The following is a 21,230-nucleotide window of genomic DNA, read 5'->3' on the forward strand; positions in this document are numbered from 1 at the left end:
GGCTGGAAAAATATGTTTCAGGTTTAATAAATTATTTGGTAAAGATACTAAATCCAGCGCTAAGTGATGAACAGATTAAAGGGGCCGAGTCTGCTACTGACTGCACACTGTGAACACTCTCGGAAGATGCTCCCTAATCCCAGTGAACAACAGCTGTGCACTCAGACCGAGGCTGTGTTGTCATCCGTATCATGCCTTGCTGGTCCTCTCAAAGCTCAGTTTCAAGGATGTAAAGATTTTTTGAATTAGAAACACTGCAATTTCTGTAATCAGAATTATCGCAGAATTAACTAATACATAATCCTTCAAAACTGCTATTTTTGATTCTCCCTAGCAACAAATAAACTCTATTGTTAACATATTATGACTTGCAGGGTTGCCAACATTTATTGTTACTGTAAAAGCATCACCTCTAGTTTATTTGCTGGAAGCAGTTCGAAGTCTGGAAGATGATGTATGATTTCCATGTATATTTCCTTAGCATCCAATGAATTAAGGAACTAGAACAAATGAACAACATTGTAAACTTTCTAAGTACATTCTCATTTATTGTATTTGATATCTTATTACAACTTCTACAGGTTAAGGTGTAAGAATAAGTTTTAACAACCATGTAAATTAAGCAGTTTTTTTTTTTAATTATTCTAAATGAGACTTTGAAAAGTATGCCATATTTTGGTAACTACTAAAGATACTGTATAACTGGACTTTTTCTTCAATTAAAAAATCTATTAGTATGCACGTGTGCACACATATCACATGTAGAGAGGCTAGAGGACACTGTGAAGCTGGTATGTCCTACTGCCGTTACATAGGCTCCACACAGCAACTTGGGTCACCAGTCACTAGCCTTGTGTAGGAAGACTCTTTACTGAAATATCTCTTCAGAAAGTTAGGCTCTTTCTTTTTAAAAAATAATTATGTAAACAAATTATGAGTTGCTAATTCAATAAGTAAAATTTTCTATGGTCATCCTCTCTGCAATCTGAAGTGAATTCTACAACATCAGGAAAACATGTTTGCTTAATTTCAGTTCTAACCACATTTTACACAATGTCCACACTTTAGTCTTAGGATTTTTAATATTAAAACACTTCTAATATTACATCATTTCTATCAGTAAGTACTTAGAGCTGGAAAAACGATTATGGACGTTTTAGAAAACCAAATCACATAGGTATCAATTTTTAAAAGCAAAACATACAAAAATTTCTTCGAACATGCCCGGAAGTCAAGTCTCTGCTCTAAAACAAAATGTTCACAGGAGGCAAGCACTCCTCCCTCACCCGTCCTTCACCTCCGCCTGTACTTTATCCTAGAACTTGGTGTCATCAACGGAGCATATGTAGCAAAGGATGCAGCAAGAGAATGTACAGGGTATTAACCACAGTGTTAGCACTTATCTTCACAGCTACTCAACCATTTATGTTAATAATTAAAACGTTACTTAACTTGAAAACTCAGCTTTCTTCTCAATTTCTTAAATGTGCTTCTATACTAAAAATTATACTAAAATTTATGCTAAAATTTCCCTTAAATGTATTTTTCTGCATGTTTGCCTTAATCTATGTATTTATACGGCATGCATGCCTGCTGCTAGAGCGAGCCACAAGAGGACATCAGATCCCCTGGGACTAGAGTTAGGCAGTTGTGAGCCACCTTGGGTGCTGAGAACTAAACCTGGGTCCTCTAGAAGAGCAGCAATGCTCCTAAACACTGAGTCACCTTTACAATCCTGCATAAATATTCTTATATAAAATATTTTCTTGGCTAGGAGTAGACAGCAATCTGACAATATGAGCTGGGGAAATTTGCAAGTATCCCCCTTCAAAAAGACACTTTAAGAAATACACAAGATGAACATGCAAGATTGTACAACACTGCTTATAGCCATGAAAGGATATATACAAATAAGTATATCTCAAAACAGGATGCACTAATCTAAGTACGTCATAATTAGTAGATTATATTCAGGAATTATTTCTAAAAAGATGTGAGCAATTATCTTACGATGTGTGCATGTGTCCAATTACATGCAAAGAAATTTCTTTAAAGTTACACATACCACCTTGGTGCCCTCTTCTGGCCTGCAGACATACACCCAGACAGAATATTGTATACATAATAAATATTAAAAAAAAAGTTACACATACCAAAACACTGGATTTTTCTCTGTTATTCAAAGTGGCTCCGGGAGGAAAATAAGCAGTGGTACTTGCTGTGACGTCCAAACTCTTGCAGAGGCTGTCCTGGGTGTCACAGTCCACCCATCCCACGCTGACAAGACCGTCCTGATGGGAAGTGCAAAGGAATGAACGTGCCATGGTGCAAAGAAAGGAAAAAGAACAATGAGATTCACCTTCCTTGGAGACTAAGCTTTTCTATTATAAAGTTAAAGCTCTAAAAAATAGTACTCCACACAGAATTCTAAATTTTGAATAGTAAAATGTAGTTTTCTCAATAGTAAACACAAACATCTACTTTTACTTTTTCGGTTTTTCAAGATAGGGTTTCTTTGTGTAGCTCTGGCTGTCCTTAAACTCAGAGATCCCCCCATCTCTGCCTCCCGACTGTTAGGATTAAAGGCCTGTGCCATCACTGCCCGGCCTCCTTTTTATACTGTTTTGTATACGAGAACTACATTTTCACAGTATTATTTTAACTAGGCTGTTCAACAGTCTCAGACTGAAACAGCCTAAACTGTGGCTTGTGTCAGCCGCATCACTGCAACTGTCCTTCCGTTATCATGAAGGCCATCAGAAGGCTCTGCACCTATGCTGTTACATGTAAATCAGCACCTGTTGCTGCCCGAGCTCCTGTAAAGAGCTCCAAAGTCCCACATGGAAAGCACATTTCTCAAAATGTCAAGTTACTAAAAGAAACCTTTCCAGACTAGGCAAGCTGGTAAACAGAGAGAACTGACATCTATTTAATTGGGACTCCATAAAGACAAGAGAAAAAAACAGAAAAGAAGTACAGTAACGGCTGCCAGGGTGAAAAAAAATTAACCTATATATTCACAAAGTCCAATACTGCTAAAGAAAAAAAAAATGTCACCGAGGTATTTTATGTGAGCATCTGTAAGTAAAAATTAAATGGTACAAAAAAGTACACTATTGACTGGGGAGATACCTAGCATACTTAATTAAAACCTTAGGTTCAGACACCTGCACCACACATATACACAAAGATATATTAAATTTACTGCATGGAAGACTTATGAGAACCCACACAGGACTAACACAGATGATAGCAAATTTGCAAGAGGAATCTGCATTCACGGACTTGCCTTGTCTAAGAAAATGGAGTCAGATGTCAGAGACTTGCTGTAATCTTGATGATTTACAAATTACAAAGAAAATTAACAATTTTTTTTTTTTTTTTTAAAGCATTTCGAGACAGGGTCTCTCTGTAACAACAGCTCTGGCTATCCTGGAATGCACTTTGTAGACTAGGCTGGCCTCGAACTCAGAGATCTGCCTGCCTCTGCCTCCTGAGTGTTGGGACTAACGGTGTGCTCCACCACCATCTGGCCTTACTTAAATTCATATAAGACTCAAAATGTAAGAAAAAGTTAGCAAAATGAAATGGAGAAATAGAAATGTCCATAATAATAGTAGGAAGTAGTATGATACTCTTACAAGAAAACTAAATCTAGACTTGAGCATCATCACTTCATACTAGCACATGTGTATGCACACACACACACACCCCAGTTCATCTTATGGAGGTATGCATCTTTTCAAAAGTACATGAGGATTTATAAAAGTATATACTAGGCCATAAACATCTCAATTTAGCTTAGAAACTATGGAAAGCATGTTCATTACCCATGCTGGAATTTACATAGCTAGGACTATCACAAAGCTTCAAAAACTTAGATCTGCTTTTAGACATTAAGCATACTACTAAATAATCTATAATTCAAAAAACAGTTACAGGGCTGGTGAGATGGTTTAGTGGTTAAGAGCACTGGCTGCTCTTCCAAGGGACCTGGGTTTGAATCCCAGCACCCATGGTGGCTCACAGCTGTCTGTATCTACAGTTCCAGGGGACCTGACACCCATGACAAGACACTGATGCACATAAAATAAATAAATTAAAAACAAAAAGTTAGGGAATATTTCAGGTGATAATAAAAATACTATGCAACAAAATATGGTACGCAGTTAAAGCTGTTAATTTGTGGTAATTTATCATCTAAATATTAGGAAAAAAAGTCTAACTATTAGTGACATCTCAACAATTTTAGAACAAATTAAACCCTAAGAAAACAGAAAGGAAATAAAATGTAAAACTGAATGAAATATCAAACAAGTAGAAAACAAAAGACTCATAAAATATGATAAAACTCAAAGTCTGAGCAAGAGGAAAAAAAATCAGAAAGTACAAGTAACTATCACCAAAGATCTTCAGTCAACAAAAAAGTCACCAAACACATGAGGATGTTATATATAACAGTATACTAATGCATTAAAAATGTCACTGAAAGGGCAAAGCCCTCTTTGAAAGGAAGAGAAAAGATAAGCCTTTCCAACATGGTTTCAAGAACAGCACTTTCCTGATGCTAACACTAGTGTTTCCTGGAGAAGAACAGAGGCCAAAGGCTCTGATGACCAAGGACTATAAAACAAACAAACCAATACAAGATACGGATACTCAGATCTTGTCTTCAAACATTCTACTGTCACTGATCCGGGGGACATGGTTTGATGTCATTCATTAAAGATCCCTAAGCAGTTTTAAAGCAGTGCTGAAAGAATTACAGAGGGAAATAAGAAACACACGTGTGGGGGTTTCAAAGAACATGGCCCCCAAAGGGAGTGGCTGCAGCATGAATAATTAAAAATCTAGAGACAGAAATTGGGGTTCAACCCAGAAACCAGAAAAACAAGGCAGCCAAGCCACTAGAGTAGCCTTACTTTTACCAAGGCTGGGCAACCGCAAGCTAAGCAGACTAAGCAGTCAGATCCTCTCTCCCATTTTATATTCTCTCTAGTGCTGAAATTAAAGGCATGAGTCCCGAGTACTAGGATTAAAGATGAGGCACCACCATCTGGATCTGTTTCTGCATTGATCCTTGTGCAGCCCACGGTGGCCTTGAACTCACAAACACCTGCTTCTGTCTCTCAAATCCTGGGATTAAAGGTATATGTCACCACTGCCTGACCTCTAGTGGCTTTAGCTTTGCCTCTGGTCTTCAGGCAAGATTTATTTATTAGTATACAAATAATATACCACTATAAGTGGCACTATGAAGTATGTCGCTGAGGGGGCAGGCTTTGAGGCTTTTGCTCAAGCTTCCCCAGTGACTGTCAGCAGGACTTCCTGTTGCCTGTAAGATGCAGCACTCTCAGCTGCAGCACCACCTCTGCCTGCACGCTGCCATGTTCCCTGTACCTGATAACAGACTGAACTTCTGAAACTGTAAGCAAACCACAATTAAGCGTTTTCCTTATAAGAATCCAACTAAGACAAGTAAATTAAGTTGGCGATTTTAACATTAGACTAAACCACTTCTTACTATCCAAAGATCAACAGCTATCAAACACTTGTAACATTCACGTTGCTGTTAACAATGTCAAGTACAGTCACGCTCTCCGTAAGTACTCATGTGGGCAGTGGTCTCTGTTCACGTATCCGACAGTCATCCTAGAACACTGCAAAGGAGCAACAAGATCTCTACGGCTCAGAGAATTCACAGCTGATAAAAAAGAAAACATGGAAAAAAAAGAACTCTCCAATTCAGTGAAAGATTTTGCTAAGCTTTCTGTAGACTTTAGTAAGCTCTGAAAAAAAAGTAAAACATGGACTCCCAACACAAATGGCTTCCATTAACAGAAAGGGATGCTCATGGCAGACTCTCTGAATACAAGAACACAATTAATAGACACCATGGACATAATACCCAAAAAGGGTTAAGTCTTCAAGATGAGCCTTAGGAAGGTCCTTTAAGAGGGGTCTGCAGGCAGTGTTTCATAGGGCATGATGATTTCCTTGCACGCTACTTCCATCAAGACCTTCCAGTGGGGCAGGTACGGAAGTAGAAGACGGTACAGATGACCCTTGCCCCGGGCAGGAGTGGACCAATATATGCATCTGCTCTCTAGGTACCAGGCAGTAGGCTAAGGATAATTACTGAAGAAAAACCATGACCAATGCATGCATCTGCTCTTTAGGTACCAGGCAGTAGGCTAAGGATAATTACTGAAGAAAAAACATGACCAATGCATGCATCTGCTCTTTAGGTACCAGGCAGTAGGCTAAGGATAATTACTGAAGAAAAAACATGACCAATGCATGCATCTGCTCTTTAGGTACCAGGCAGTAGGCTAAGGATAATTACTGAAGAAAAAACATGACCAATGCATGCATCTGCTCTTTAGGTACCAGGCAGTAGGCTAAGGATAATTACTGAAGAAAAAACATGACCAATGCATGCACCTGCTCTTTAGGTACCAGGCAGTAGGCTAAGGATAATTACTGAAGAAAAAACATGACCAATGCATGCACCTGCTCTTTAGGTACCAGGCAGTAGGCTAAGGATAATTACTGAAGAAAAACCATGACCAATGCATGCATCTGCTCTTTAGGTACCAGGCAGTAGGCTATGGATAATTACTGAAGAAAAACCATGACCAATGTATGTATCTGCTCTTTAGGTAATAGGCAGTAGGCTAAGGATAATTACTGAAGAAAAACCATGCATTTACAAAGCTGGTGTAGCCCAAGCATACAGGGTACATAAACACTAGTGTATAATGTGGGCCCAGGACTCCAAAATCACTCACTACTCACTCCCCAAGAGCAAACTTCAATCACATAAGCACATTCATGTTACATGCTCCATACAGGTCTACCAATTCATCGCCTTCAGACTACGGTTTGATCATATTCTTATACTTAGCATGTGGTGCTATCTCCGATATTTTCAGCACAGTAACATGCTGTACATTTTTGTAGCCTAGAAGCAACAGACTGTCCTTCGAAGGCTAGGTATGAGAAATCCTGAAAACATCAGGTTTGTCTTAGTAAATTCTGTGATGCCTCACAATGGTGAAATTGCCTGGTGTACCATCTCAGGGCATTACCTAACCCTCAAGTAACAGAATGACTAAGCTATATACATACATGCGCACACACATACACACACACACATACATCCATACACATACACACACGTGGGCATACATACATAAAAAATGAAAATATAAATCAATTTAATATGCCCATCCCCAAATTAAAAGGACAGAAATGAGGCAGATACAAGCCCATAAAATTGATCTGTTATGTAAAAAAATCCCACTCAATCAACATCAGTACTCTACAGGACTTTCCAGCTCCCACAACTGACAATCTCCCAGACCACGTGGAGTCCCAGCGCTACTCAAGGACAAGCATCATTCACAGCATGGGAAGCAGAAGTAGCAGCAGGCTAAACCCCCAAGATAATGAAATCTGAAGTCTGGAGATGACAAAGCCTAGCCAACAACTGAGGAATGCACACACAACAGTAAACACAGCAGACTCAGGTGAGTCATAAGGGAAGCACACGCTAACACTGATAACACAGCCAATAATTCAGAAAGATACAGCTAAAATCATGTCTACCAGAAAATAAGATCACAGGTAAGTGGGATAGTGTTCAAGAAACCAAGAGAAAAGATATCTGTAGTCAACTTCCAGCCGTACCCTTACGTGGTGACACATTGTATAAGATATCTGTTGTCAACTTCCAGCTGTACCCTTACGTGGAGACACACTGTATAAGATCTCTGTTGTCAACTTCTAGCTGTATTCTTACATGGAGACACACTGTATAAGATCTCTGTTGTATACAAATGATGGGTGCTTACCAACATGCCACTGAGCCTGAGTCGTGTCTGTGAAGTCAAACAATCTGAGGGGAAGAAATGTATGAGGCTGTTTTAGTTTTAATTCTGATGACCTCATTCGGCGCCCCCACCACACTGTTTCTAAGGCAAGGAGCTGCACTGGTAAATATGGACGGGCCCAGCAGGCCATCTCTGTCCCACACTCTGGCTCAATCTCTTACTCCCTCCCCTTCATTTCTGAGGATTTCCACTACAGATGCAAACAGAGAGCAGGAAACATCTCTTGAGGTCTCATCCTCTTAGAAACACTCTCCTTGCCGGCAGTAGTGGTGCACACCTTTAATCCCAGCACTCGGGAGGCAGAGGCAGGCGGATCTCTGGGAGTTCGAGGCCAGCCTGGTCTACAAGAGCTGGTTCCGGGACAGGAACCAAAGCTACAGAGAAACCCTGTCTCGAAAAACCAAAAAAAAAAAAAAAAAAAAAAAAAAGAGAGAAACACTCTCCTTTGACCAAGAAATATAATCTAACAGATCTATTTGAAAAAGTATAGGCAGAATCCTCAAAATATTATAAATCTTAATCTTAAAATGGCATTTCACGTTTTTTAAAAGACCAAATTTTATTAAATATGAATGATAGGACACAGTGAGGTTAAGACTTGGCGGTGGCTCGCAGTCATCCATTCTGAGCTCCTGCGCCCTCTTGTTGCGTATATGGGGAAAAAAAAGACTTGGAAGAAAAGGCATCAAAGCTTCTTGGGGGCTAAGATAAATGGCAGTATGTTAGAAAGTTTCTAAAGCTTATGTGTAGATAGAGAAATCAGCATTTAGCTTTGTTTGGACCTGTGCTTCTTATCCCACTGGTCTTAACCCCGGAGGCGGGGGTGTGGGGTGTGCCGAATGACCCTGTCACATGGCTCACATATCAGATATTTATATTAGTTATGAAGAAGTAATGACGTAAGTTTTAGGGCTGGGCTTCAACAGAACATGATGAACTGTATTAAAGGTCTCAGCATTACGAAGGCTAAGAGCCCTGGGTCAGGCTGGCAGGAGACTCACTGCTGAGACACTAAGCGGCAGGCAGTGTGCCCTAGCACAGGTCTTGAGGATGGGCGGCTGTGGCTTTAGACCCACAGTGGGATTAGGCACAAGAAAGTGTTTACAATGGATTTTTTTTTCTTTTTTTTTTTTTGAGACAGGGTTTCTCTGTGTAACAGCCCTGTATGTCCTGGAACTTGTTTTGTAGACCAGCCTGGCCTCGAACTCAGAGATCCACCTGCCTCTGCCTCCTGAGTGCTGGGATTAAAGGCGTGAGCCACCACTGTCTGGTAGATATTTTGTAATTTTGGAAAAACTTTAAACTGATCTCATTGAACACAGTTTGCATTTTTAAAATTTGGCGTGTAGGACACTCAACTTTAAATAACTTACAAAGGGGTGTGCCCTAGAAATGGGGCTGTCATCACTAAAGGCACAATCTGATGAGGTGAGCACATTTTTTATGTATTTAAGTTTCAACGTCTGAATTTCTAAAAATTATTTTGGAAGCAACTGTAGTTGATATAATTAATTACTTTTGCACACTGCCCAGTTATCTTTGGCTATTTGAGATACAATTTATCCTGAAAACTCATCCACTAAACATGAAATTATACAGAAACATTTATACATCACAAATTTTATTACCCATTATATGTAAAAGGTCAAAGACATATACATTAAGTAAATATTTGTAATTTGGTACTTAAATTGTACTTTGAAGTAACTGACTGATTATTGATAGAAAAAAAGAAAATCAAGCACAGTGGTATAAACTATCTTCTAAATTTAGATACCAGTCTTTTTATCCTAACTGAGAAATTACCTTCTCCTTTAGAACAAAACGTGATCAGCCAGCCGATACCAGCAGCAAAAGCAGTTTCTATGGCGTTAACAAAATTCCCTTTAAAGAAAATAAAATTTCTGAGTATTTCTTACTCAATAATGAAAACATTCTTCCAAAAGTTTTTTCTTTCCAAACTTAACTACTTCCAATCCTATTACCAATTATTTTTAAGACATACTGATTATTTAGAAAAATCAAACAGGTCAGTTTGTATGACCTGAGCGTTGCCTATTTGGCCAGTCACATTTTCCCCACACAAACCCACTCCACTCCACTGCTGTCTTTTAGATGTGTGAAGAATCGCTAATTTCCAAATACGCAGTGTTTTCCAAAGCCTTCCTATTCGATCTTATGAGAAGTTAGTTACGTTTTCTGTGAAGAAGTACGTTCTAATCTCTTCTCTTCCCCTCAACAGGGTAGCTTCACACCTTGATCATTCTGTCTGCTCAGATTCTAGCCAGAAAAGTTCCTGGACTGCATTTCAGCTGTTCGCTGGCATGGTGCTCACTGACGTAAGCTGCTGATGGCTGGGATTACTACACAGTGCTGAACAGTTTCTCACACACAGTTGGTGCTGAATGAATGAATGAGTCATCCCTTGGCCATGAACTGTCTCAGATACTGTATAGCCACCCTACAATCATGTGGTGAATGATTTTAACCTAGCATTGAAGTGGTTCTGAACTTGAGCCTTTGGCCTGTGGCTGTGGAAGCATCAGCGCTGCAGGGCTGAGCACTGGCAGCTTCACAGGATGCCCTTACCCCCATCTCACACCCTCTACACCTGGGCTGTACAAGTCCCTGTGCAAACGGAACTAGCCTGTCTGACGTACAAGTCAGCAGAGACCAGAGCAAGGACAATTCCTTTCTAAGCACAGGAGAACATACTTCAAAACATAATTATGACCCCAATGTAAAACTATCATTGTAAATCCAAAAGACTGATTACAAAACACCCCCGAAAGGCAATCCAATGCGGGAGTCTGTACCTGTGGACAGCTCCGTCACTGTGCTCCGGACGTGCTGCATGGCGAAGCTCACCAAGCTTTCCTTTGACCGATCTCCGTTATACTTCACTGCAGCCTGTTGGTTTAGAGAATGTCCTTACTTCTTCACTTTCAGACGCTACCCAATACTCTGACTTAACATTCTGAATGATGCTGAAGTTCTACTTCTTAACAACACAGTGTTCTTACAAATGATACTCGGAGAACCCCGACAGTACAGATCGTACAGAAGCCTGTCTCTAATATTTTGTAACGACTTTAGTTCCCTTTCATCACTAGAAGTGGGAAAAAGACAGATATTAGAGCTGTATATCCCACGAAGCAGCACCTACAATATGTTGTAATGTGCATAAAACATCCTGTATGACAGAAACTGATGGTCCTGAAAGTTTCATAAAGAAACACACAATGTTTATGGTAAATTAGCTCCTAAAATAAGAAGAAAACAAAAACCAGCCTAAAAGTTTTCATATTGTTTTCTCTAGTACTTTAATAGCTATAAAATCCATAAATCTTCAAAATGGAAATAGCACTTACCATTCCAGTCCTGAAGACGTAGAGGCTGGGGTAGCTGCTGACTCCTTTCATCCGGCAGAGCATCCGGTCATCGCCGCAGTTGACAGCTCCAATGCGGAGTAGCCCATCCACTTCCTTAGCGAACTCTCTCCACTAGACAGAAAAAGACAACAAGAGCTTCTGACAATGTTTCTTCTCTTGAATACTTCACTCTGTATGATTTTATGGGAGGAAAGTTTTCCTAATAAAACATGGGAAAAATATTTGGTGATGATCTGATAGTCACAGTGACTAACACAAAATAATTTCCAACAAACTAGAAAAAAAGGAAGCCCAAATAATAGATACATCAACTAGGAAAAAGGCTTTAGCAGCTGGGACATTAAGCATACGTACAGTGGGGGCTAAATCGTGGCAATGTGAACATCCTGGGGAGTAAAAGTTTACAAACCACAGTTCTCCAGAATTAACAGCAGCATCTGAAAGTACACAAAACACAAGGATTTACTAAAGGTTAAAGCACATTTTAATTACAAATCATTTTGCTAAGATCAGAATAAAAAAAATCAATCCTAAATATTCCAAGTGAGTGTATTTCCTGTGGTTTTCTTATAAGCAGTACTGTTTCTTCTCAAATGTCATACCCATATAACTTTTACAAAGTCCTCCTGAGCCTGTACTTGAATAAGCAGCAGCCCTGCAGGGTAAATGTGGTCGTGAAGACACACAAGGGGTGGCACGGGAGGCAACAACCAGGGCTTCTGCCAGTCTGTGCACAAGAGAGGTAAAGGGGAAACCACGGCTGAGACTAAAGCTGTTATACCACTAGCAGCAAGGGTCAGTGTAGGGCCAGGGCCCATCACAGACATTGAAAACGATTTTTGAGACAGGGTCTCACTGTGTAGTCCTGGTAGCATGGAAGTTGGCTATGAAAACCCGACTTGCCTTGAACTCACTTGCCTGCTTGGAGTTCTGGGATTAAAGAAAGGTATGTGCTAGTGACCTGCATTACAGAGTAAAGATTACAGAGATTAAATTAAATGTTTTTCCCAAATAAGAGCTTTATCTTGGAAAATCATATTGTTCAAAAATGTAATGTAAAGAATTTTGTCATCTTAAAACATCAATACATGTTTTTGCTAAAATAGATTTGAACACCATGTAGCATCAAGTCGACAGCACGTATTTGTAAAATGATCCAATGAAAACAAACTTTAAAATTTTAACCAAGGATTAATATTCTAGACACAAATGTGAGGGCAATTTGTTAAGCTCTTTATATAATTTCATACCAAAATCAGCTTTCAGTGATTTTAAATGAAATTTTCATAATTATAATTGTCAAGATATGTGTACTATGCTTATTTTTGTTTAGCTGATGGCTAGTGGAAACACTCAGGAATGTATTTCAGTGGCAAGGCAGTTCTGTGGAGAAACAGTTCACCTACACATTGCAAGCAAGAGTAAATAACTTAGGATTTCCATCAGTCATTCTTTGGCAAAGTTGGGAAGTGTTAAACACCATATAGAGGATCATGTTGGGTTAGACTACCAACAGATGTTAATTTAGAGGGGAAAATCTTCATTAGAATTACTGAAAACTCTAACAGAAAAAGAGAGCCTCTTGTCAGTTACAACCACACGAGACAGAGCATCTAATGCTGTGTATCCCTGAGTCAGAAACACTGCCAACCTCTGCAGCAGTGGCTCAGTTCTCGCTGCCTAGTGAGAAGCCAGACTAAAAATACATTCACTATCTGCTCAGTTTTAGGACCAAGGCTTTTCTCTGTTGTGTAGGCTGGGCAGGAACTCACAGTCCTGTCTTGGCTTCCCACGTAGCTGGGGTCACAGGGTAGGCCACTGTGCAGGACTAAAAATATTTTTTAATAGTGTAGTAAAATAGCACAATGAAATGCCTTTATATAACTCAGTAACACAAAACAGAGTAAATATATATATTTGAAAATGCAAATTTCTTTGAGATCACAGAACCAGAATATCTATTAATATCTATACAGTAGTTTCTACTAGTACAGAAAATGCTGTACTGTCTTGAGTTCCTCTTTTTTGGTACTTCTGCAAAGGGATGCTTCAACCGTGGCCTTATTTGGTCAGGTGTTGTCCACCCTTCAAACACAACCTAGAACTTGATCACGGCTGATGTCCTACTGTACTGTGACATACAAAAAGATAATGTGCTCATGCTTAATGGAAAACATGACCCTTCTTAGGAAAAGATGGCAACATTCATAGCTTTAGAATTCGAGCTTCCTAACTACTTCTGTCCTTTGTATTGAAATCAGACATTCGGGTTCCTTTCCTGGTAAAAGCGAACTCTGTAATTTAGACTAAATTTCCCAGTACTAACAACAGGAAAATTGGGCAAAATATAAAAGACTTATGCTGAAAACTCAGAGATGCATAATAAAGCTCTCTAATGCCAAGACATGGAAAGGTAGAAATCAGAGCCAGTGCTGGCCACTAGAAGAGACGCTTGAGAGGCAAAATCTGGGCAGAGATTTCAATGAATTAATCAGTTAAAAGGATTTAAGGACTTAAGGTATAAGGAAAGGCTGCAAGCAGAGATGAACCAGGGCATGATCACAACACAGCATCTGCATCATTTTGTTCTACCAGAATAGAGCTGATTTGAGAGTGCTGGGACTCTTCCCCAGAAGACTAAGAACATATACACATCACTTAAAGATGATTTTATAATTGTTTATGGAAAGATTAAATAACTCAAGCCAACAGAAAGAAATGGCAATAGAAACTCACAAGCAAGCCCACTGGTGACATCTGTCCAAACACAAGTCAGCTCTATAAATAAGCACATCTGTCATCTCTCTCTGCTTCTAGAACTGAAGGGCCAGGGCCACCTTATCTTAGTCCACTCACACAAAGAACAGTGCGAGTTTTAGTTAATATGTCTCAATTATCTCTAAGGTTTCAGGCCTGAATTTAGAACTATCATGTGGGGTTCTAAGTGACTTAATTAGGAGGCCTTTTCTGCATAGCGCTGTCTGAAAACGTATCAACTCATCTATGGTATAAAACTTAGCAAAGTCTCATTCTAGGTGGTCTCACAGAGCAGCCAGCTGCAGGTTTGGTTCCGTTCCTCTGATTTCTGTGTACGAGTCTCCCTTTTTCTAACCACAAGGGTACCAAAACACTTATGAACGAGTCAGAGTAAGAACCACATAGGAAAAGCTATAGAGCTATACAACCACATATGGTCTGTGATACAGGCATTAGTGTTATCTATCAATAAATCAAATCCCCCCATTCCTTTTGTAGGAAAAGATGTTGAAGAGTTCATATACACAACTTCTAGCGGCACTCTATTAGTCAGCTGTCTTCCTAATGGTCTAAAACGTAACTGGAACGGAACAGGGACTTTCATATCAGTCACATATAAAATTAAACTTGCCCCCACAATAACCACACTTAAAAGACTGAAACTGCACCTTTCCTGCTGTTGCAAGTACGTAACAAAGCAACATGGACGCTAAACCTCAACTGCATATTTTTTTTACTTTTATTTGGTATTCATACTTAGCTATTTTGCTATGTATTGACTAAGAAGTATTAGTGTTTCTATAATTTTACTTTGTGTATGATAGTTTCACCTGCATGTGACCATGTGAGTGCATAGAGCCTGTAGCGGTCAAAGAATCATGGCTGTGAGACATGTAGGTGCTGGGGATTGAAAATATGTCTTCTCGAGGGTAAAAGTGCTTTTAACAGCTGAGTCACTTCTCTAGACCAGTGGTTCTCAGTTGTAGCATAAACAATAATAACCCAGAGATACTGGAGTTCAAGCTGAAGATCAGAAAAGCAAAGGAGCCAACCACTAGAAAGAACTTTTACCTCTACCAAACCTTCAGATAGAAGGGGCAAGATCCTGTCTCCATGAATCCTCAAACTCCACACTCCACCAAGTTCCTGTCTCTTCCCCTTTATAGTCTCTCTCTGTCCAACCATATTGCTCCTGTTTCCACCTTCCTTGGGTTGGGATTATATGCGTGTGATGCCAAATGCTGGGATCACCTTTGTATGAGCTCTGTTTCTCTTTTACACAGATTCAATCTTGTGCAGCCCAGGGTGGTCTTGAACTCACAGAGATCCACCTGCCTGTCTCTGGAATTCTGGGATTAAAAGTGTGTGCCACCACTCCCTGGCCTGTATGGCTGCTTTGCCCTCTGAACGTCAGGCAAGCTTTATTTAAGCACAAATAATATCCCACTATATTCAGCCTTCCTAATGCTGCAACCTTCAATACAGCTCCTCACGCTGTGGTGACCCCAACCATAGTATTATCATTGCTACTTCATCACCATAATTTTGCATGTGTTATGAATCGTAATAAAAGTTCCTGATATGCAGTCTTAGGTGACACGTGTAAAAGAGTCGTTCAACCCCCAAAGTAGTGGTGACCCACAGTTGAGAACCACCACTCTAGCCCCCATGCTTCTCTGAACAGTTTAATATATCATGCACATCATATTCCTTTAAAAAAATCTGAACGATTTCTAACTTCCTATTACATTCAGACTTGTGAGTTTTGGGTAAGAGATGTGACCTGTACTACTTTCAGAAAGCTGTTTGCCCATAAACTTACCAAATTCTCTTCTTTCTAATGTTATGATTTCAGGATCATCATCGTAAATACCTAATTTTAAAAGTGGATAAAAACCATAAAATTAAAGCTTCTTCATAAAAATAAACCACCACATAAAATATTAGCTATAAAAATCAGTTATACTGAATTTCAAACTTCAATACACATCAAATTAAGAGAAAACCGACAATGATTTCTGCTCCAGATGACTTCCTTCAATACTGATAATGCTGTGATCCGGCCGACCACAGGGTGGGTGAAGTTCCTAGTCACCTCCATTATTCCTCATACAAAACCTCTGTGCCTTGTTACTGTTTTATAAATTATTTACTTTTCTTTCATGTGTATCGGGGCTTTACTGGCATGTATATTTGTGTGAGGGTGTCAGATCCCCTGGAACAGGGGTTACAGACAGTTATGAGCCACCATGTGGGTGATGGAAATTGAACTCAGGTCCTCTTGAAGAGCAGCCAGTGCTCTTAACTACTGAGTCATCTCTCCAACCCCCTTGTTTTGTTAGTTTTAAAAACAACCACAAACTCACTAGAACTTGCAACAACAGCACAAATTCTTATGTACCCGTCACCTAACTTCTCCTAAAGATGACATGCTACAGTATCAAAACCACAAACTGAGTAATGTTAACAATGGATATAAAGCACTGACAGGAAATTTTTTCTACAGGGGCACTTGTAAATATTTGGGGCTTTATAGGGAGTTACAGGGCAAAGTTTTTGTGGGGTTTCTTTGGTTTTATTTTTAAACACAAATACTCAATTCTGCCCTGAGTCTTACAGAAGTAATAAATAATATGTAACAAATGAGCAGAACTGTATTCCAATAAAATTTTCTTTTTTAAGTTAGTAGGAAGCTAAGTCTGCTGGTAAAAGTCAGCAGGGAATATATGTAAATATTATTTTTAAATTTATTTATCAAGTCTTGAGTAAAACATAGAACAAATTTAAACTATTTTCCTTAGTTTAGATAAAAGCACATGCAGTTCTTAGCCTGCATTTGAAGCTCACTAGTACAAGAGGAAACACTGGTGATATATATGATAACACTTGTGATATGACTGTGGTCTCTACTTCCTCCTTCCCTGTCCTGTGTCTCCCTCTCCTCTCGCTTTCCTGGTTTATTCCTGCCAACAGCCGTAAAACCAGGATCACCAGAGGCGCCACACGAGGAAGATGGTGTTTCTACCACACAAGCTACTGTTATGTTTAAAAGGAAGTCCAGCTATGGCTGGAATATACTTTTCAAAGTTTTGACATGCTTTAATATTTAACTTCTAATGCAACATACAGCACAAAACACATTGTTAAATGGAACCATATATAAAAGTATTAAGTATAATCTGACCAATACACTTTCATATATGTTCCGCAATTTCTGTAGACCAACTGACTTGCCTTTTCAACTCAACTTCAGAGTAACCTAAGAGCTAATCAAAGCAACATACATGCAACACACAAATTAAACAGCAGAATGACACTGTTTTATTTGTATTATAAAATAAACTTTAGGTTTGGAGACATGGCTTGGTGGTCGAGGGCATAGAGCCTGCGGTTCAAAGCCCAGCACGGGGTGGGAGGACAGGACTGACCTCACGGTAGCAGGCACCTTACCGAAATCATAGCGGTAGTAGCTCCAGCTCTCATACTGGCCCCCCTGGTTATCTTCAAGTCCCTTCTCCCCGTACTTGTCATACTTCTTCCGCAGATCTTCATCCTTGAGGACTTCATATGCTCTATTTATTTTTAAAAAATCACCATGTGCATTTGGGTTATTCTGTTAAAAAATATTACATACAACGGTTATTTCAAATATACAATCTGAATCTCTTCAGAAATACAGATTTAACTGATCCAGATTTCTGCACACCAACAGGAAAAGGGCAGTACAATATGACATGAATCATCAAGATGAAATCAGGAAGTAGTCCCAGGGAAGCAAACTTTGAAAAGAAGCCTAAGGAAGGGAAATCAGAAATTTCAAAATTCAAAAGTCTGGCAGTTCTGGCAACACAAGTTCATTACTGTCTAAAGTATCCAAATAAGAGGAACTGGATAAAGATCAGTGATCCCCTTCTAAAACGCTGAAATCAGTGCCACTAAGAAACAAGCCTAAGGGACCCGTGAAGCCTTTGCTTACAATCTGTTACTTCTGTAACAGTGATAAATAAGTATGCATGCCATTTCCCACGTGAGGCCCAGCCATAAAGTGTAGCTCTCAACCCACTAGTTTATTAAATAAGAAACAATACCAGAATCACAATTCAAAACTGGAATAAAAAGATGTTACTTTTTTACTGTAACACAGACTTGGCTTCTGGAAATTACACTTGGAAATTTTAAAACAAAAACGTGAAAAACAACACCACCAACAACAAAATCCTTAAATATAACACAGATCTCTGGGAAAAAGAAGTTAACCAGGAGTTTATAGTGTTCAGCTTTATGAAATTGAGATAAAATAAACTCACTTATAAATTTCTAGCTACATAAATTATCTCCATCGTGTCCTTATTCATGATAAGCTAAAAATTAATGAAAAAACTTAAATATCATAAAACTCAAAACAGATTGATTTTAAAGGTTCTTGGATACACAATCTTTAGACGGAAGTACACTTGGCGTTCTCAAGTTTTGATTTGAAGTGTGTAAGTCAAAAGTGTGAACTTTGCATGGATTACAATAGTGAAAGTCACACCACGCTGTGACTAGCTACTGTCATTCCGGAAAGGCTCTCTGAGTTCTGAGGGAATAATTGTCTCTACGAACCCCAGTTAGCATGAACCCTGCTTCAAAGACAAGGCTGAGGTTAATCCATTCACTGCTCCTGTTGGAAATCAGTTTACAGAGAAGCAGCAGCTGTACAGGATACTGACAAAATCCTCGTGCTTTGCTTCTTCTGGTAATAGTCTGCAGGTGACTTACCAGCTTCAGGTGGTGGGAATCAAACTCCGAACCTTGGCACGCCAGGCAAGTGCTCTACCTACCCCTGTCTTTTATCTCCAGCTGCCAAGTTATAATTTTTTACATTCTTAAACATTTCAAATGCTTATTTAAAAGTAAAACACATATTGAGACACAGGCAGGTATTTGAGACAGAAATTTTACCTACCGGGTTTTTATCAGGATGTAACTTCAGTGCTAATTTCTTAAAGGCTTGTCTTATTTCTCTACTGCTTGCAGTTTTAGATACTCCGAGTAAACTGTAAAAATTCTGATCCGTGCCTACCACAATGACCACAAACACTATCAGAAGACAGAGACCGATCCGCTTCAAGTCTCTGAGAAAGTCATCTTTGTTTAACCAGACTCCCATTCTCTTTCTTAGGCAAGTTCTTATTTAAGTGAACATGAAGATACAGTGCTGGGTTCAGTGGTTATAAGAAACACATTTGAGAACTTCTGTTCACATTACTTCAAGGGTCAATCAAGCATCACAGAACACAGCCCAGAAACGTTAACCTAAAGAGACCAAACCAGGCAGTTAAAATACTTTCCAAACGAAGCAGCTAGAACATAATTTGCCAAGTGACAGGGTCAGCAATACATTGTGAATGGCCCTGAGTCCTACCCTCTAGAACCTTCCCTTGCCTCTGTATCCAGGTAGGCATATTTGCGAAATCACTCTAGGTAGAAGGAAAAGGGTGATTGGTGACTGGAATCTAGAAACACACATTTAGACAAGAAGGCTCTGATCAGTGTGATTCCACCAGGGTAAGAATAAGCAGCGTTTCCTTCTCCCAGCACCCTGCCCTTTTCCAGTATCTCTTCCTTTTCGCTCCTTTTATGCCTTAAAAACTGTTCAGTTTTCTTTTGAATCTAATCTCATTTGTAGAGGATGCCTTTGAGGGAAATAAAAGGAAGCATAAAACTTTTCCAAGGGGTTTGTGCCTTTTACATAACAATTTTAAAATGTCAGTATAAAAATAGACAACTTACAAAGCGGGCTACCCCAAATTTTCTAAGTGCTTGCTCTGAGAGAAGAAACTGTTTCATAAAAAAAGAGAAATAGCTGCGAATCGGTGAAATTTCATTATAAAGATCACGTGGGGAATAAACAAAAGTAGAAGAAATAAGAGAACCAGGAAGGCTCTGAAGGATCAAAATCTAGAATTTCACCTTAGAGTTCTACTAGTATCCTTTAAGATCTTAAAATGCTTGGGGAGGGGGCTCTTTCCTAGCATCTTCAACTTCAATTCTCTTCATTTAAACCCCAAACGTGTTCCTAAAAATTCCTTACCTGTGAACAGGCCTCATCTCACTTCCAACCCCTCCTGTCCACCGCACAAAATATACACCTTTGTAAAAGATACTGACAGAAAACCAGAAATACCCAGGCTAATAAGTAACAGTTAAGAAAACAAAGGAAGAACTAATCTCAATCAGGAATTTGGGATTCGGTGTCCCTGGGGTTAGGGTGGGAGTAACAGAACAGCCCGGGGCCGGTGAGGAGGCTGAAGGTAAACGGAACGTTAAGGATGGATGCTCCCGTCTCTCCAGAGCGGGAGCGGGGGAAGGCAGGGGAACGGGGCTGGCCCGTGTGCGTCCGAGGTCCCGGGTCCGACCGGGGAGAAGCAGCCCGAGTCAGAAGTGCGAGCGGAAGGTGGGGTGGAGGGGGCGGCGAGCGAGGCGAGGACCCGACACCGGGGCGGCGCGGCGGCGGTGGGACGCGGCCGGCGCCCTCCCTCCCGAGGCCCCTGCGGTGCGTGGAGGCTGCCCGCGCCCACCTCGGCGTCCTCGGCTACTGCCCCATCCTTAGGCCGCCGAGCTCGGGACCGGGTCGAACTGGACGCCGGCTACGAGCGCGCGCAGCAGCAGCAGCACCGCCGCTCGGGTCGCGCCGGCGGGGCGGGGCCTGGCGCGCGGCATTGTGGGAAAGGCGTGGGGCGGGGGAGGGGGGTCGGTGGGACGGCGGCCGGAGGGGTGGGGCGGACAGGCCGGTTTAGGCTGACGTGGCCGTCTGTGCAGAGGCCGCTGCGGCTCCGGCTTCGGCTCCGGCTCCCGCTCGGAGACAGGGGAGCAACCCGCAGCGCGGCCCACAGCAGCTCTGCGGCCGAAGGCAGCCGCGGGCAGAAGGAAGGGCGTAAAGCCCGCCCCTTCCGGTCCCGTTGCCAGGGCGACGGGGAAACCCGGGTAGAGGGATCCGGCTTGCTAATTCTCCCTAGAGATTTGGTTAAAGGGTGGGTACCGCGGAAAAAGCCGATTTGGCTAAAAGTGGAGAACTCGCCTGAATTGACCCCGTTTGCAAGGGACTGGACAGAGTAATTGCCCACCAACCCAACTTCCTAGAAATAAAATTATTTACAATTTTGTGTTATCAGCAGGCATCGAGCTTTCTACTGATTTCCGG

At 40.6% G+C, this 21,230-nt stretch overlaps 1 protein-coding gene across 3 annotated transcripts in view; it reads right to left on the reverse strand.

The window, feature by feature from the left end:
- Dnajc10 (DnaJ heat shock protein family (Hsp40) member C10) overlaps positions 1-20,765 on the reverse strand; it is a 40,951-nt gene extending 20,186 nt beyond the window's left edge. For 2 of the 3 annotated variants that reach the window (XR_009055989.1, XM_057754846.1), the window contains exons 1-11: positions 20,608-20,765; positions 18,993-19,342; positions 17,495-17,657; positions 15,867-15,917; positions 11,642-11,724; positions 11,267-11,398; positions 10,712-10,805; positions 9,702-9,779; positions 7,857-7,900; positions 2,154-2,291; positions 411-500 (exon numbers count right to left, since the gene is read on the reverse strand). Coding sequence is in view for 2 of the 3 variants with exons in the window: in XM_057754846.1 (XP_057610829.1) it covers positions 411-500; positions 2,154-2,291; positions 7,857-7,900; positions 9,702-9,779; positions 10,712-10,805; positions 11,267-11,398; positions 11,642-11,724; positions 15,867-15,917; positions 17,495-17,657; positions 18,993-19,196 (1,077 nt within the window). In the remaining variant the exon portion in view is untranslated. Of the gene's footprint in view, positions 1-410; positions 501-2,153; positions 2,292-7,856; positions 7,901-9,701; positions 9,780-10,711; positions 10,806-11,266; positions 11,399-11,641; positions 11,725-15,866; positions 15,918-17,494; positions 17,658-18,992; positions 19,343-20,120; positions 20,562-20,607 lie in introns of those variants that run through there. The other variant, XM_057754847.1, reaches the window with a different exon arrangement.
- Positions 20,766-21,230: the final 465 nt, after the last annotated feature.

The sequence above is a fragment of the Chionomys nivalis genome, chromosome 22, assembly GCF_950005125.1.
Source record: "Chionomys nivalis chromosome 22, mChiNiv1.1, whole genome shotgun sequence".
Lineage (NCBI taxonomy): Eukaryota > Metazoa > Chordata > Mammalia > Rodentia > Cricetidae > Chionomys > Chionomys nivalis.